Source organism: Podarcis liolepis, assembly GCF_965112155.1.
Source record: "Podarcis liolepis genome assembly, chromosome: 5".
Classification (NCBI taxonomy): Eukaryota; Metazoa; Chordata; class Lepidosauria; order Squamata; family Lacertidae; genus Podarcis; species Podarcis liolepis.
Genome location: NC_139556.1, coordinates 72715157 through 72730001, shown reverse-complemented (window position 1 = coordinate 72730001; position 14845 = coordinate 72715157). Strand labels below are relative to the sequence as shown.

Below are 14845 nucleotides of genomic sequence, written 5' to 3'. Positions count from 1 at the left end.
TGATAACTGCTTCTCAGTTTCTTTCTAGAAGTTAGTGGAACTTTCTGTTGGAACTTTCTGTTGCTGTGTTAGACAAGTTTCTTTTAATGGCTCATTTTAAACATATAAGCCACGGTTTTGCCATTGGGACCATGCTTTGAGCTTATGAGCCTTCGCTTTTCCTTGCATTCGTTGATTCACTCCTTCACTTTCTTGTTTGCTAAACCCATAGTTTACCTGCTTTCAAAATAACATAGAACTGGGGTTTTCCTGAACCAGGCTATGAGGGAGACAGCTGAAGTGTGAGATTGATGAGGGCGAACACTGAAGGCCAAGGCATGGCATATGACCTGAATAGCGTTAAATATTATTATCTGGCCTGGTTTATTGTTTTCTTGAGTAAGTTTCTCGGTGTAGAATTTTGCATGAAAATTTGGACGATTTGCAAAACGTATTGCCTCTTCCTTGCAGCTGTGTCAGACCCAAGCAGTACAGTCCACAGACCTCAACCTCTGCCACCAAGCACTGTGCACCAAAGCAGCCTGCCATCAAACCCAGAAAGCAGCTCCGCGTACTGCCTCCCGAGCACAAGGCATGGCTTTTCCAGCTATACAGACAGCTTTGTGCCTCCACCCGGGCCTTCGAATCCTATGAACCCTGCCATTGGCAACGGCCTTTCACCCCAGGTCAGTCCTGCTTTTTCAGACACAGGATTTTTTGTATACCCAAACTAAATTGTCTGTTCCCCAAGGCCATAGTACAATGATTTGCCAAATTTAAACCATAAAGTATTCTTTATATAAGCCACATGATTTCAGTTTGCTGGTTTCCTCCCTGCCCCCCCCTTCCTACTGACTGAATCAAAAGTCATAGCTTATATTTAGTTTTAGGCAATGTTTTTTAATGTAATCATGAAAACTTTCTGCGTGCAGTCAATTGTCAAGCATTTTTTTAATTTGTCCATTTCTATCTTTAAAAATAATGAAACGAAAACTATCTCCAGAGACAATGATTTGAGTTTTAATTCTTTGTCGACTTAGAGAGAAAATAATGAATAGAAAATCACATGCACAACCTTAAAAGTAGAATACAAGTTACTCCTGGCTCAGCTGATGAGCAATACAGACCAGGCTGAGCCATAATCGAGTTGTAAATGCATAAATTAAGAGCATTACTGCACCCAGGAAGCCTATAACTACTTGAAGGACATAATTGTTTTCCTAATTTGCATGAGCTTTCCCTGGATGATCGTGTTAATAAATTGCCTTGATAATTGAGTGTCAAGAAGGTTGGTTAAATTTCCTACTTCTGGCATCTGCCTTGGGGTTGACATTATTAGCAATTGCTAAAATGTTCGGTAGTTTATTTTATTAGCGTGAATTTAGCACAGGTGTTTAGAAGAGAGAGCTGTCCACTGAATCCTGAGCAAATTTCACAAAGGGGGGTGGGATGCAATCTATAATTACAATCAGGGATCTCTTCAGGGCTGAGAGTGAGAGTTTTAACGGCTTTATCTTCTCTCTGCTCTTTCTTTCTCTGTGTGTATGTGTGTGGGGTTTTTTTTAAATAAAAAAAACAAACAGAGGGAAGCTTGGAATGACACAAATGAAAAGTGAAAAGACAATTATACTCAATTACACACTAATCACTGACTATCACCACTGCCTAAGCAGTGAGAGGGCAGTCTAACAGGCAGAAAATGAGATTTTAATAGCACAAAGGGTGGCCAAACTAACGGCTCCTATATCTTTGCCTCCTTCTCTTGCTTCAACTTGTGGTTTCTATCTTGGGAGTACACTTCCTGGTTTCTGCACCACGGTGATAACTCTGTGCAGCTGAAGAGTTCAAAGGCAACCAAGTTGAAAAGAATGAATAGCAAAGGCAATGAAATAAACATTTTTGCCTAAAGGCAAGAGTTCATAAACCCTTTTTTGTAACAGTAAATGTAATTAAGTTTCAGAGATCCCTGTATAGCACATAGTGGGATGCAAAACTTTATGGCTTTAGACCTTAGCAGAAAAAGAAACCAATAGGAAAACAAGTGGATGTAGTTCCAGTAAGACTTTAATTAATATCGGTTTTGAAGAATCTCCATTTTCAAGTGCAGTTCTCAACAAAAGGCTTGACATTTCATTATGCTGTTAGACTCACAGTGTGCAATGTTCTCGTGACTTAAATATAAAACATTTCCGAGGTTCGGAGTTAATCCATCAAAACTAAGCAAATGCCATTGTCAGCAACAGGGAATGTTTTCTTGGATGAAAACAAAATTATTACATTGTGAAAATAAAATTAAGAGCAATGGCAGATATGTCCTGTGACATTTGGATCAAGTAGTTTCTTCGATGGACATAGCTGCTTATGCCACAGTCATCGTCCCGCTATATAAACCAATCTCACTTATTCAGCACTGAGATTATGAAGTTGAGATCCTTGAATTGATAACATTTGTTCAGGTTGTGGCTCATTGCTAAGCAAACTTGGGTTCTTACAAAAGGTATAGAGTCTAAGGATTCATTGCTGTGGATCAGGGATGCCATTTCAGATTCCAGTTGTGGAATGGTGTGGAGAAGGAGACAGTGTTCAGGGAACAGAAGGTTCAGAACAAAGTTCAAAGACTGGTGCTTGTAGATACTCAAATATGCAGTAGTAAAAAAAGGAAAAAGAGGGTGTTCTAAGAGAATTTGTTATGGCTCTCTTCTTGTTTTAGAAAAACAACTAATTAAAAACTAAATCTATGTTTCAAAGCAGAAACAGATTTTGGAACATCAAGATCAGTTAGTCAAAGTTCTTCATTTCAGAACTTCTATAATGCCAAGCAGTTGCTATTTTAGAAATTATAACTTCTCAACATGCTGAAAAATAATAATCAAAAGTTTCAATCAAAAGTTGCAGTCAAAACTGGAAGTTTTGAATTAAGTATTCACAATGAATTTGAAGACAAGAGATCTGGATTCATTGTGTAACTTGTTTATCTGGAATGTACCCCAAGGGACGCTGGTGGCGCTGTGGGTTAAACCACAGAGCCTAAGACTTGCCGATCAGAAGGTCAGCGGTTCGAATCCCCGCGACGGGGTGAGCTCCCGTTGCTCGGTCCCTGCTCCTGCCAACCTAGCAGTTCGAAAGCACGTCAAAGTGCAAGTAGATAAATAGGTACCGCTCCGGCAGGAAGGTAAACGGCGTATCTGTGTGCTGCTCTGGTTCGCCAGAAGCGGCTTAGTCATACTGGCCACATGACCTGGAAGCTGTATGCCGGCTCCCTCGGCCAATAAAGCGAGATGAGTGCCGCAACCCCAGAGTCGGTCACGACTGGATCTAATGGTCAGGGGTCCCTTTACCCTTACTATTAAATCCCACTTGTTTCAGTGAGAGATATTGAAGCATGTGCTTACGTCGCCTGTTGAAATCAATGTGACTTAAATCTGTCTTACTTTGGCTGATTCATTATCATGATGTATCCGCAGTAGTCTTTTGACCATGTTAAGTCTGAATTGCTATTTGGACTGTTTAGAGTTCAGAGAATTTGCTGGACATATCCAGAATACTGCATTTGGCAGCAGTGTGCAGGCTGGAATCACCCAGGAAAATCCGCTTAGAAACAGCATTTTTTGCAATTTTCCCAAAAAAGCTGAACAACTAATGGCAACTCTACGTAATCTTCCACTTGTGCAGTTCATGTGCCCTATGTATGTCTACTCAGAAGTAAGTCTTAAGAATTTAACCAGTCTTACTCCTAGGCAAATGTGCATACGATTGTCACCTAGGATTGGGTAAATCTATAAAGAAGGTTGTCATTCCATGTACTTTGTTTACATTTCAGTTAGATGTAGACATTTCCAACTCAATAATGCATAACTGTCCTTTGGCGTGTCTGGAGTTCACAACTTCATACCTTCCAGATTTGATTGGTTAATGGAAAAAAAATTGTTTTGGCCCAGTAAATGGAGGAATGGGGAATGAGACTTTTTGAAACCAAGAGGGGTTTAGAATTCATGGTTCACTTCAATGGCACATACTGCCATATGAAAGAATTTTAGAAATTAAATGCGTCTGTCAAACCTAATGTGGATCTGAGCTATGTTTTCCAGACACCAGAATCTCCCAAGCATGTTTTACTCACCTATGACTTTTTAAAAATGCAGAATCCGTATTTTTGTTCCCATCTAATTAGTTCTGCTGAGTGAGCAATCATTATGAGGCTAGATTTTGAAAGGAAAATAAACGTAAATCCATGGGTCTGGCTGTGGTAAAAAATCAGTACCACTTAACAGTTCGGTAAAACAGTGGTTCCTAACTAGCTAAGTACTGTGGACCTGCTGTTTTTTCAACAGCCGTGTGTGTGGTGTAGTGGTTAAGAGCAGTAGTCTCGTAATCTGGGAAACCGGGTTCGCGTCTCCGCTCCTCCACATGCAGCTGCTGGGTGACCTTGGGCTAGTCACAGTTCTCTGAAGTCTCTCAGCCCCACTCACCTCACAGAGTGTTTGTTGTGGGGGAGGAAGGGAAAGGAGATTGTTAGCCGCTTTAAGACTCCTTAAAGGGAGTGAAAGGCGGGATATCAAATCCAAACTCTTCTTCTTCTTCTATCTCTGTGGCAATTTTTGTTATGTGAATGGTGACATGGATCCTCTGGGTGGGTTACGTGGACCCCCTGGGGTCTGTGGACCACCAGTTGGGAACCATTGCTGTAAAAGATTGCTTCAATATCATTATAGCTTGAAAGGCACACTTTGCAACTGATTCAGTTACATGGGTTTGTGTATCCATGTCCATTAAAAGGATACTATTGAAGATACCTTTTTAGAAACTTTTGATGTATTGAATTCTCCTGGAAAAAGATCCATTGTATAAAGACTTGAATTGCTACAATATAAATAAATTGAAATGGATACACACATATTTTTGATGGAAAAGATAATTGTAAGTGGCTGGCAGTGGCTGTTCAGAGCCTCAGGTGAGAGAATCTTCTATATCATCTGCTACCTATTCTTTTCAACTGGAGGTGCTTGGGATAGATATTAGGAGCTTCTGCATTTAAAGCACGTGTTCTATCAATCAGCTACTGTTCCTCCTCAGTTTTTCCTCTTATTGAACATTTATGTCTGTGTGATCCTTGTCATCAATTACATCCCTTTGGCAAACACCACAGGAGTATGATATACATGACACCAGCTGGATTTATGGCAAATTCTTCAGCATAGTATGCAATAGGAGAGACAATGTCTTGCTTTAAGATTCACGTGAAACCTTCTCAGCTGCTGTAAATCAACTCCCTTCTGATGTTGATTCTCATCATAGGCCCATAATTCCTGTGGCTTTTCTGAGTAGCATTTCTGTTAGGTGCCTCAATTTCATTCTACTCTGGCACTTTTTTGAGAGGACTTCTTAACACGCCTTTCTGCTGATTAAATGGACCATTATAAAATTACACAAAATAGAACTTTTTATATATAAACTTTTTAAATATAAAAAGCATAAGCAAAGACGAGGCTGATATGTATTGTATGTGGAAGGTTTGTGTCTGGATCTTCCAATCCTTTTCTCTCTGTCTCTGAAATACTGTGGATGACTGTCAATATATTTAGAAAAGCAGTAGTGCAGAGAAACTCTCTTTCTTTCCTCTACACTATTTCTGTTATTTGTCCTTTAAAGAAATATGATTGTAGTGGGAGATACAGGTACCTTCATTTTTCTTGAAAGGTCAAATTACAGTTATGGGGGAGATTGTGATCAGGAATGGTGGGAACGAAGGGTGGGGATATTGTGATCGCTGAGTACTTCTCTGGGTGCTGTGCTAGGATGCTGTCTGTGCTATGTATGACGCCCAGTGTGCATTGCGTTGTATAATCTATGTATCTTGTTTAAGAAGATCCTTAACATGTGTGTAGTTTTTTGATCCCTGGAGTGGGAAGGAAAGGGGAGACTGAGGGCATTATCAATATAGGCACGAGCACACCCACCCACCCCACTTTATATGTGAGGCACTGGGAAATAATTCAATAATTCAATTCATACCCAGAAATGGTGGGGAGAGAGCTGGAGAGTCCTTGTGACTTGCAAGGAGACCATCCACGGGGCCTGAAGATGATGTCAGTGAGGGCAGAGGAAGCCCCAAAGAGACTGGAGATGCAGCAGGGCTTGTTTTGGCTGCTCAGCCTCCCCGTCTAACAGCTGACATGCAAGGTAGTGCAGCTGCAGATGTTGTCCCCTCTTTTTCCAGCCTCCTGTCAGCTCCACAGCTTCAATTCTACTTGTGGATATTTTTGGATATAGTATTTTTCAGTGCTTTTTTTCTGGGGGGACGCAGGGGTACTCATAATACCCCTAAACATTTTGTGAATCTAAGTTTGGTTTCATTGAGGGGCAGTATTTCAATATGAGCAGGAAAATGAGAGTACCCCTAAACATTTTTTTAGAAAAAAGCACTGGTGTTTTTGGTATAGATTGAACAGACAGCAGCAGAGAGGGTGTTTCGTGGTTGCTCCCATTTTACACGGTCTCACTTATGTGTGCAGGGGCCCAGAACGTAACCCCTGCATGGGGAATTGCCTGTAGCTGCAAACTGTCAAAACATTACAAAACTTTTTTTTAAAAAAGACAGCACTGAATCTGAAACAGCAAGGGGAAGGTTCATGGGAGAAGAACAGAGCTGGAAAATGAAAATGTAGTGACAGGCCATTGTAGAAAGACTCTAGTAGTGGGTAGGCAGGCAGACATTCCTTCGAAGGCCAGCTTTTGGAAGTTGAGGAGAGGGTATTGATGGGAGAAGGATGGCAGAGATGTTTGTGTGGCCTGCTCTGCCCTAAATGGCACATGATTGTGGAATAAGGGCTATAGTGTCTTTATTGAGCGTGTGGGCGGAAGAACTATGGTAAAAGCCCCATAATGGCTAGTAAATTGTGTGTTGGAGAAGCTGCAGTGAGGTGAACATTCTTCCCTCTGTTCTGGGGATCTGAGGTGCCTTTGCCATGAGGGACTTTTGGCAGAGATGCCTACACACCCACACACCCACACCCTCCTTACTTTATTATTGATCAGCTTTGTAATTGACTATAATGCTTGGCCACAGAGAACCATTCAGAGTGCCAAGTGCTCTAATGAGGTGCTCTGCGGTCAGTCTTATGAGTATGACAACCAGAGCACAGCAGCTGCTGGGAGAAGCAGGCAAAGACTAGAGCAACTGGTTAGATCAGTGCTGGCAGGTATCGGCAGCAGACATGGAAGGCAATCTTTAAACACTGGCAGCAACCTTTGGGTTGCAGGGGACATTTTGAGGTGGGGTGGAAGGACTGCATAAAGGACTGACCAGAGCTGCATATGGCCTATAGGCTGCCTGCATGTAGTTTAGAGGGTGGGGGGTTGAATCCAGCCTCTAAACGCTAAATTGTTCTACAGTAATACCTCCGCGAACGTCTGCCTTGTCTAGCGTCCTTTCCGGCGAACATCCGCGGCAAACCTGGAAGTACCGGAACATGTTACTTCTGGGTTTGCCGCTCGCTTTGCCCTGTGTCCTTTTCGGCTAGCAACCGGGGCTCCGGAATGGATCCCAGTCACAAAACAAGGTACCACTGTATGTCAAATTGCATCATGTATGTTTATATTGGTAAATCATAAATGGAATTAAATTAAATTAACAAAACAGGGGCCAGGGATCTCAGACCCAGGGTTCAATGTGGCCCTCCAGTCCTCTCTCTCTGGCCCTTGGAGCTGTCTCCAGGTCATACCCCCTCCTGGCTGCAATGTGTCTTGAACTTTGAGAACACCTGATGTTTGCATGGATGGAGAACAGAGAGCAGGGTCTGAGTGTGTGTAGAAACTAGCCTACTGTCCAAAGGTAAAATTTACACATGTTGCTCCTCCCACTTTTGTTTCTAGTCCTGGCCCACTGGCATATGGCCCCTGCAAGGTTTCTCAGGAGGCAATATGGGCCCTTGGGCTGGAATGGGTTCCACAGATGTGCTCAGAATAAGTGATCAGTACTCTCCAATTTGATCTCTTCACATCCTTTTCGTGGGCCCTATGCAGTTGGTTCCCATCTGTATGCACCAAAATGGAATTTGTACCCCATGATGAAGGCCCAGCAGCTCCTTAATTTTGAGCTGTTCCGAATGAGTCCTAAAAACATCCTTCTCCAGTCTTGGCTTCTCTCACAACTCAGAGAAGGCCTGCATTTCTCATCAGGCTGATTGACTATTTCTTTGCTGTCTGCTTTGCTCATTATTACCAATACTCGGTGGTGCTGAGAGTTCTTCTGTCACAAATGGCCAATCTTTACAGGAACAAGGAAGTGATTAATGGTGTCAAGATCTAATGTCAAGCATTGCCTATGTTTGTATTTTTTTAAAAGAAATCCTCCCCATCTCAGCGTGTGAGCCAATGAAACAAAGCTTTTATCTTGTCATGTTGGAATGGCAATTGGTGATGTGCAATGTAGGTAAACAGTATGTTTTGTGATAATGCTGTCTATTCTGACTTCTGTGCACATACTTTGCAGGCTATTTCTGTTTTCCTGCAAATGAGATTGTGATATTTTAGTGCTGTTTCTTTTTGGCAAACACTTGTAAAGCCTGAAATTTGTAGGCAAGAGGTGCTAAGTCTTAATGGCCCTGCAGTCAATGCAATAAGGCTCCTGATTCGGCATGTAAGTATTAGATCAAAAGGTTAAGACTTTACTCTTCCGAAGTCTGAAATAGAATACAGGGCAATTTTTCTGTCCTTGCATCCGACTCCGAGCCATTCCCCTCCCTGCTTTGCTCTGTTGCAGAAGGTCTTGCTTACTTTAAAGATTTAAAATCTAAAATAATCTAGGAAAATCACCCTAGCTACAGCCTGCACTATCATGTCCTGTAAAGAAGTCAATATTCTTCTTTTTAAATGAAGTTTCATGATTTTGGCATTGTCTTGTCATTTTTGACTGTTTGGAATTGTGGTTTTTCTTTCGTATGCGTTGTAAGCTGCTTGGAGATCTTCGGGTAACAAGTCACTAACAAGTCTAAAAAGTAGTAGTAATGATAATAATAATTTCTAAAGCTGCCATTTTGAAAAATTCCTTTAAATGAAAGTTCAGGATCTTATTGGAGCAACTGATAGTTTCAGGAGCCACTGTGGTTCTTGGAAAACATTCAGTGATTCTGGAAACACACATAGCCAGATTTGGGAGTATCAAGTACAGACCTACAGACTAAGCTGAAATATGAAATATGTTTGGTAGCATATATGCGGTAGTGCACAATTCCTTCCAGTATTGCCATTCCTCTTTCCAAGGAAGCAAGGAATGAAGCTTGTTTTGGCTAACACAGACAAAGGAGACCATATATCTGATTTGCAGCATTGTAACAGACCCCGAAGAACCGCTATTGTGGTCTGTTCTCAGACTGGATAGTTTGGTTTGAGAAACAGCATTGCCCACCAGGACAACCCGCACCCAGTGAAGGTCTTTGGATATAATATGTTAGTTGCTTAATCATCCTAACTCTAAAACCAAGTATACCCCATTGACTTTAGTAGGACTGACAATGCTTCATCACATTTCTCTATCCCCACATACTCACTTTAGTGAGAGACTTCTCTGTTGCGACAGTTAATCAGTGATATGTATAAAAGAAGTTTCAAACTCTTGTGTATCTTTTGTGACACTTGTGAGAAGCGGAGAAAGAAAGAGAGAGGGAAAGAAAACTGTTGCTGAATTTTAACAGGGGGGTGATATGTTCACCTATTACTTGCTTTTCATTTATTTATTATTGCATTTATATCCCATCTTTCCAGCTCAAGGTGAGGTAGATGGTCCCGCTGCCTCCATCTTATCCTCACAGCAGCCCTATGATTAGGCTAAGAGACTGTGACTAGCACAAGCTTACCCAGGGAGCTTCAAGGCTAAATGGGGCTTTAAATCCTGGCTTCCCAGATCGTAGTACTGTACAACACTCTAACCACTAGGCTACACTGACTTTTCCTACTAGAGGCAAGTCTCAGCACAGAGCTGGATAAGCAATCTTAATGGATCATGTAGGAAACATTCAGCCTGGTCTTATGTCATTTATGCTAAATACATTCCCTGTTCCTGAGAGGTGCAGGAATTTCCTGGGCTCCATGTACTCAGCTGAGTTGCCAAAAATGTGAGGGAGTGACTAGGGAGAATAGTCCCTGAGCAAAGGATGGCAGCTGTGGCTTTTAATATTGATGATGGTGAACACTGATAAGTAATTATATAGTGCCTATCAAGTCATTCACATGCATTATTTCTCCTTTTCTTCATAATTTTTTATTAGTTTTCAAACAATTGAACAAATCCGATTCAGTTTCAATACAGTATTCCTTTAAGAGTTTGACTTCCCATCCTTATTTCATCGATGTTTCTATTCAAATCATTCATTTACCGCCATATATGTAAGGCTGAAGGAGAACTCCTAAGCGAGTTTGTGGTTGAGGTGAGATGATCACTTTAAAGGCCGTAGTCCTCAACATGTGTTCAAGCCCCGTGAGAATTGAAGAGGTGTGCTGCAGAATGTGATCTTTTTTTTTTGAGGGGCGTAATTTTTTTGAGGGTCGGGGAGGGGGGGCGAAAGGGGAGGTGGTTTCCTAGTGAAAAGAGTGCACAGCAGGTAATGCCATCCATCTTAGCAGCAGTTTGAAATGTTCAGTGTAGTGATGAATGAGGGTATCTGACCCACATCTGTTTTACATTAGAATGGAACACTGCCCTGACATCGTTAGGAGCATTTGTCAAGATTCCCTGGACAGAGCTTCTGTAAATTACATGCTGCAAATGTGTCAGGGTCAGATAAGAGGATATCATTAACTCCACCAAAGTTTACTCATGATCCTGTCAGTTCAACTTAATACGTTAACAGCCAACAATTTTCTTTGTGCTGTTTCATTAAATCTTTCAATCAGGGTGAGAGAGGAGGGAGGGGGAAAGTATAACTGTAACCCCAAAATATAGAACGTGTTTGCCTCCCATAAATCATATTAATTGCAGACATGGTCACAGAGCATATTAGATGCAGGCATGCGTAAATGAATTAAAACATGTGAGGGTTTTATGATGCCTATGGTAGGTCCAACTTGCTATAATACTAATCATGTTAAGTGGCATCGCATTTCATTTCAATGAAATAACCTTTTTCTCAGATTAGCGGGATTTACATTATTCAGGATAGATGGACCTGCCATAATAACCTAATAATAAACCAGATGTTGCCTACATATATTTAAGCTTTCATCACTCACCTCAGCTTAAATACAGAGGGTCAGCTCTTCAGCTGTTGCGGAGATGGGGCATTTACACCAGCTGAGCTTCTTTGTTATTTCTGGAAATTACAGCATCTCTGTATATTACTGGATGTTTCGTAGTTCAATGCATTTAGCGGCAGGCTTAGTATTCTATGCTTGGGAGCCTGTGCTCAAGGTACAAAATGGGATCCACAGTGTATTCTTAGAGAGACGGATGAAACATATTTGATAATGGGCAATGGCAGTTGAAAGTATGAAACCATTCGGCATATATGAAGCGAGTTTTCTTGCGAAATGTGATCCCAAGTCCACATCAGTTTCTCTCAGAAGATCAGAACACTATTTTGCCTGGCTTTTTGGAAGCAACAGAATTTTGTTGAAAACTAATATTAACAAATGGGTTTTCAGTATCATTAAATTTATTTCTTTGACCTCAGCACATGATGTTCTACATCTACTGTGTCTGGAGGGGCCACACATCCATTGTATCCCCAGGAAAATTAGGGGCGAGTAAACAGGGCGCTTTTGAATCATATATGCAGGGCTTTTTTTCAGCCAGAACTCACAGGAACTCAGTTCCTCAGTGGCACCTTTCTGATGGATGGCATTGCCATTATAAGAGAATAAGGGAAGTGTTCATGGTGAGTTCTGGCATCTCTTTTTCTAGAAAAATAGCACTGCATATATGTATATTGAAAATTTGAGCCCTAATGAAACTTTGGCAGGAAACGTGGATTCAGCAGGGCTGAAAGGCCACATGTTTAGCCTTGCCGCAAAGATCACATGGTTCTACCAGCCTCTCTTATGGAGAGAGGAAACTTCTGCAGCAAAGGAGGGACTTTCTGAATCAGTGGAGGCTCCCTTGAAATTGAGAATCCAGGGCCATAGGTGTGTGCAAATAAGGCATGCAATCATTAGTTGTGTAAGCTCAAAGGTTTACACCAGTTAGAGGGCATCTATTGTATTCCTTCTGAAGTAAATATTGAAGTTAGGTAAAACATAGGAAATACTTTATTTTCCTCCTGTGCTTTAATCACGTAAAATATGTAGCATATTCAACATCTGGTTTGACCTTTGGCTTCAATGGAAGGGTGTTAGATTTAATTCTAAAGGGAGTGGAACCCAGTTTAGCAATATGCTGGATGCAACCAAATTCTATGCAAGTGGTCAAGATAGCACCGAATGAATTCCATCAGGAGGAAATAAACCCTCAACTGAACTGCTGGGCTTTTTCTTGCTGGCTTTCTGAAACCATTTAGCAGGAATGGAACTATATCCCAAAACAGCTAACATTTGTGATTCTCATATTCATGTTTCCCTTTCCTATTCATTCTTGGAAGCTCAGAGTGAAAGATCCTTAAAACACATAATGCCTAAAACAAACATTTAAATAAAACAACAATGTCATAATACAAGGACAAAACAACTTTCCCTACACTTTCTATCAGCTTGTTAAAATGTCATGTTAGCACAACAGAGAATGCAAAATATTTTTTTCTGAAATAGATTTAGCTTTTTTTAAAAAAACACACACAAAACAGTATACATTATAGAGAAGCATTTATTTCTCTTTTTACAGTTCATTGTTTCTTTAATGCCACCATATATTTGTTCTCCTTTTATAGTTTTTTATTTATTTAATCATATATGTATCTATGGAAGACTTTCAGAAAAGCCACAGAATTGTAGCTGGAAAAATCTCTACTGCAAGTCAGTTCACATCTCTAGAAATTTTGATCCAGGTGTAGAATGTACTGCTTATCTTGGCCTGTCCATCAGGAGGGGCTCCAGAAGTTGATGGACTCCAACTCCCATCAGTCCCAGCCAGCATGGCCAATGGTCAAGGATGGCAGCAGTTGTAGTTAAACAACATCTGCAGGTCTATAGGTTAACTGCCCTGCTGTGCATCATTTACTTCTAAAGTCCTTGGGAAGTAGAGGTGCTCAACATGTCTCAGGATAAGTCTTTTAATTGCTTTCCTAACAGAGCGATTAGGGTGAATCCAGCCATGCCCTTCCTGTAACTCCTTGTACTGGTGCTATAAGGTCACGACACATACCGCAAGAGAGAGTTTCTGCCTTTAGGCTACTTCCCTTATAGCTTTCAAAGAGAAAGGGCCCAAAATCTAATTACCTAGATGCTAATCAACTGCAGCAAGAATCCAAAAGACTCTGGAAGTATTTCCAATATGACAATTTTTGCTCTGATTCTATATTATTGTTTTTCCATCCATGAAGATTAGTTATTTATGAGTGTTGTGTGGTTGGATATGTTAGATAGTGCCTAACACTTGACAGAGATGACTGAAACAAACATTGGTTAAAATGGGGGGGGGGGGGATGAAATGAATTCACCTCGCAAGTCCACTTTTACCATGTGGGCATGGCAAAATGGGTGCCTTTCAGTGAACATCCAGAATTTGGTGAATGGTGATTCTTCATCAAAAGTGAAATCCGAAAATCTTTATTACATTTGTATCCCACCTTTCCTCCAAGGTGGCACAGCAAGCTCTCTTTCTCTCCATTTTCCTCCTTACACTGTTTCGCCACCTAACCTACCTGTGAGGTAGGTTAGGTGGTGAAACAGTGAGTGGCCCAAGGTTTCCCAGTGAGCTTCATCACTGAGTGGAGATTAGAACCCCAATTTCCCAGGGATCCATCTAACACTTTAACCCCTACACCACTCTGGCATTCAGAATTTCAGATAAAACATTGGTAGAGCACTGTCTGGGTTTTATCTCTGGCGTTTCCTGGTGAGAGCTGCTGCCATGGAGAGTAGTGCCAGCATCTCCTGTTGAAATGAAATGGCTCACACTGGTCCTTGATGGCAGTAATGCCTGAAAAGAGTTAGAGTCATGGGCTTAAACACCACTTGGAGCTCCTTAGAAGACGTGTGGGATACAAAGGCAGCATATCACAACAGAGCTTCTCTAGATCTACTCCGGGATTAAGGACTGCATAATCTTGCCTATGTAATTTCTACAATGGGAATAGATTTCCACCTGTCCATGTGATTGCAATTAAAAACACTTTCCAGACAGTCCTGATCTTATGAGATGCCCTGACGATAATGGTGATCTCAGCACCACCACATCCACTGTTTCTCTGAAGCATGGTAATGCTGGGTTGATATCATAAACAGAGCCAACAGACAGGTAATTCATGGAATATGAGGCCATCAGTGACTACCAGCTATGATTGCTATGTTCTACCACCACTGTTGGAGGCAGTATGCTTCTGAATGCCACTTGCTGGGAATCACATGTGAGGAGAGTGCTCATGTTCTTGACCCAGTATACCTGAAGGAGCGTCTCCACTCCCATCATTCAGCCCGGTCACTGAGGCCCAGTTCTGAGGGCCTTCTGAAGGTTCCCTCACTGCGAGAAGTGAAGTTGCAGGGAACCAGGCAGAGAACCTTCTCAGTAGCCTGCCTTGTGGAACACCCTTCCATCAGATGTCAAGGAAATAAACAACTATCTGACTTTTAGAAGACATCTGAAGGCAAACCTATTTAGGGAAGTTTTTAATATTTGATGTTTTATCGTGCTTTTAATATTCTGTTGGGAACCACCCAGAGTGCCTGAGGAAACCCAGCCAGATGGGCAGGGTATAAATTATTTTATTTTATTTTGCTTGTG

The 14845-nt window shown here is 41.4% G+C and overlaps 1 protein-coding gene across 3 annotated transcripts in view; it reads left to right on the top strand.

Annotated features, from left to right (window-relative positions):
* PAX3 (paired box 3) overlaps positions 1–14845 on the top strand; it is a 108000-nt gene that overhangs the window by 87878 nt on the left and 5277 nt on the right. For all 3 annotated transcript variants that reach the window (XM_083506502.1, XM_083506501.1, XM_083506500.1), the window contains one exon: positions 451–665. In XM_083506502.1, the coding sequence (XP_083362628.1) occupies positions 451–665 (215 nt within the window). The remainder of the gene's footprint in view (positions 1–450; positions 666–14845) is intronic.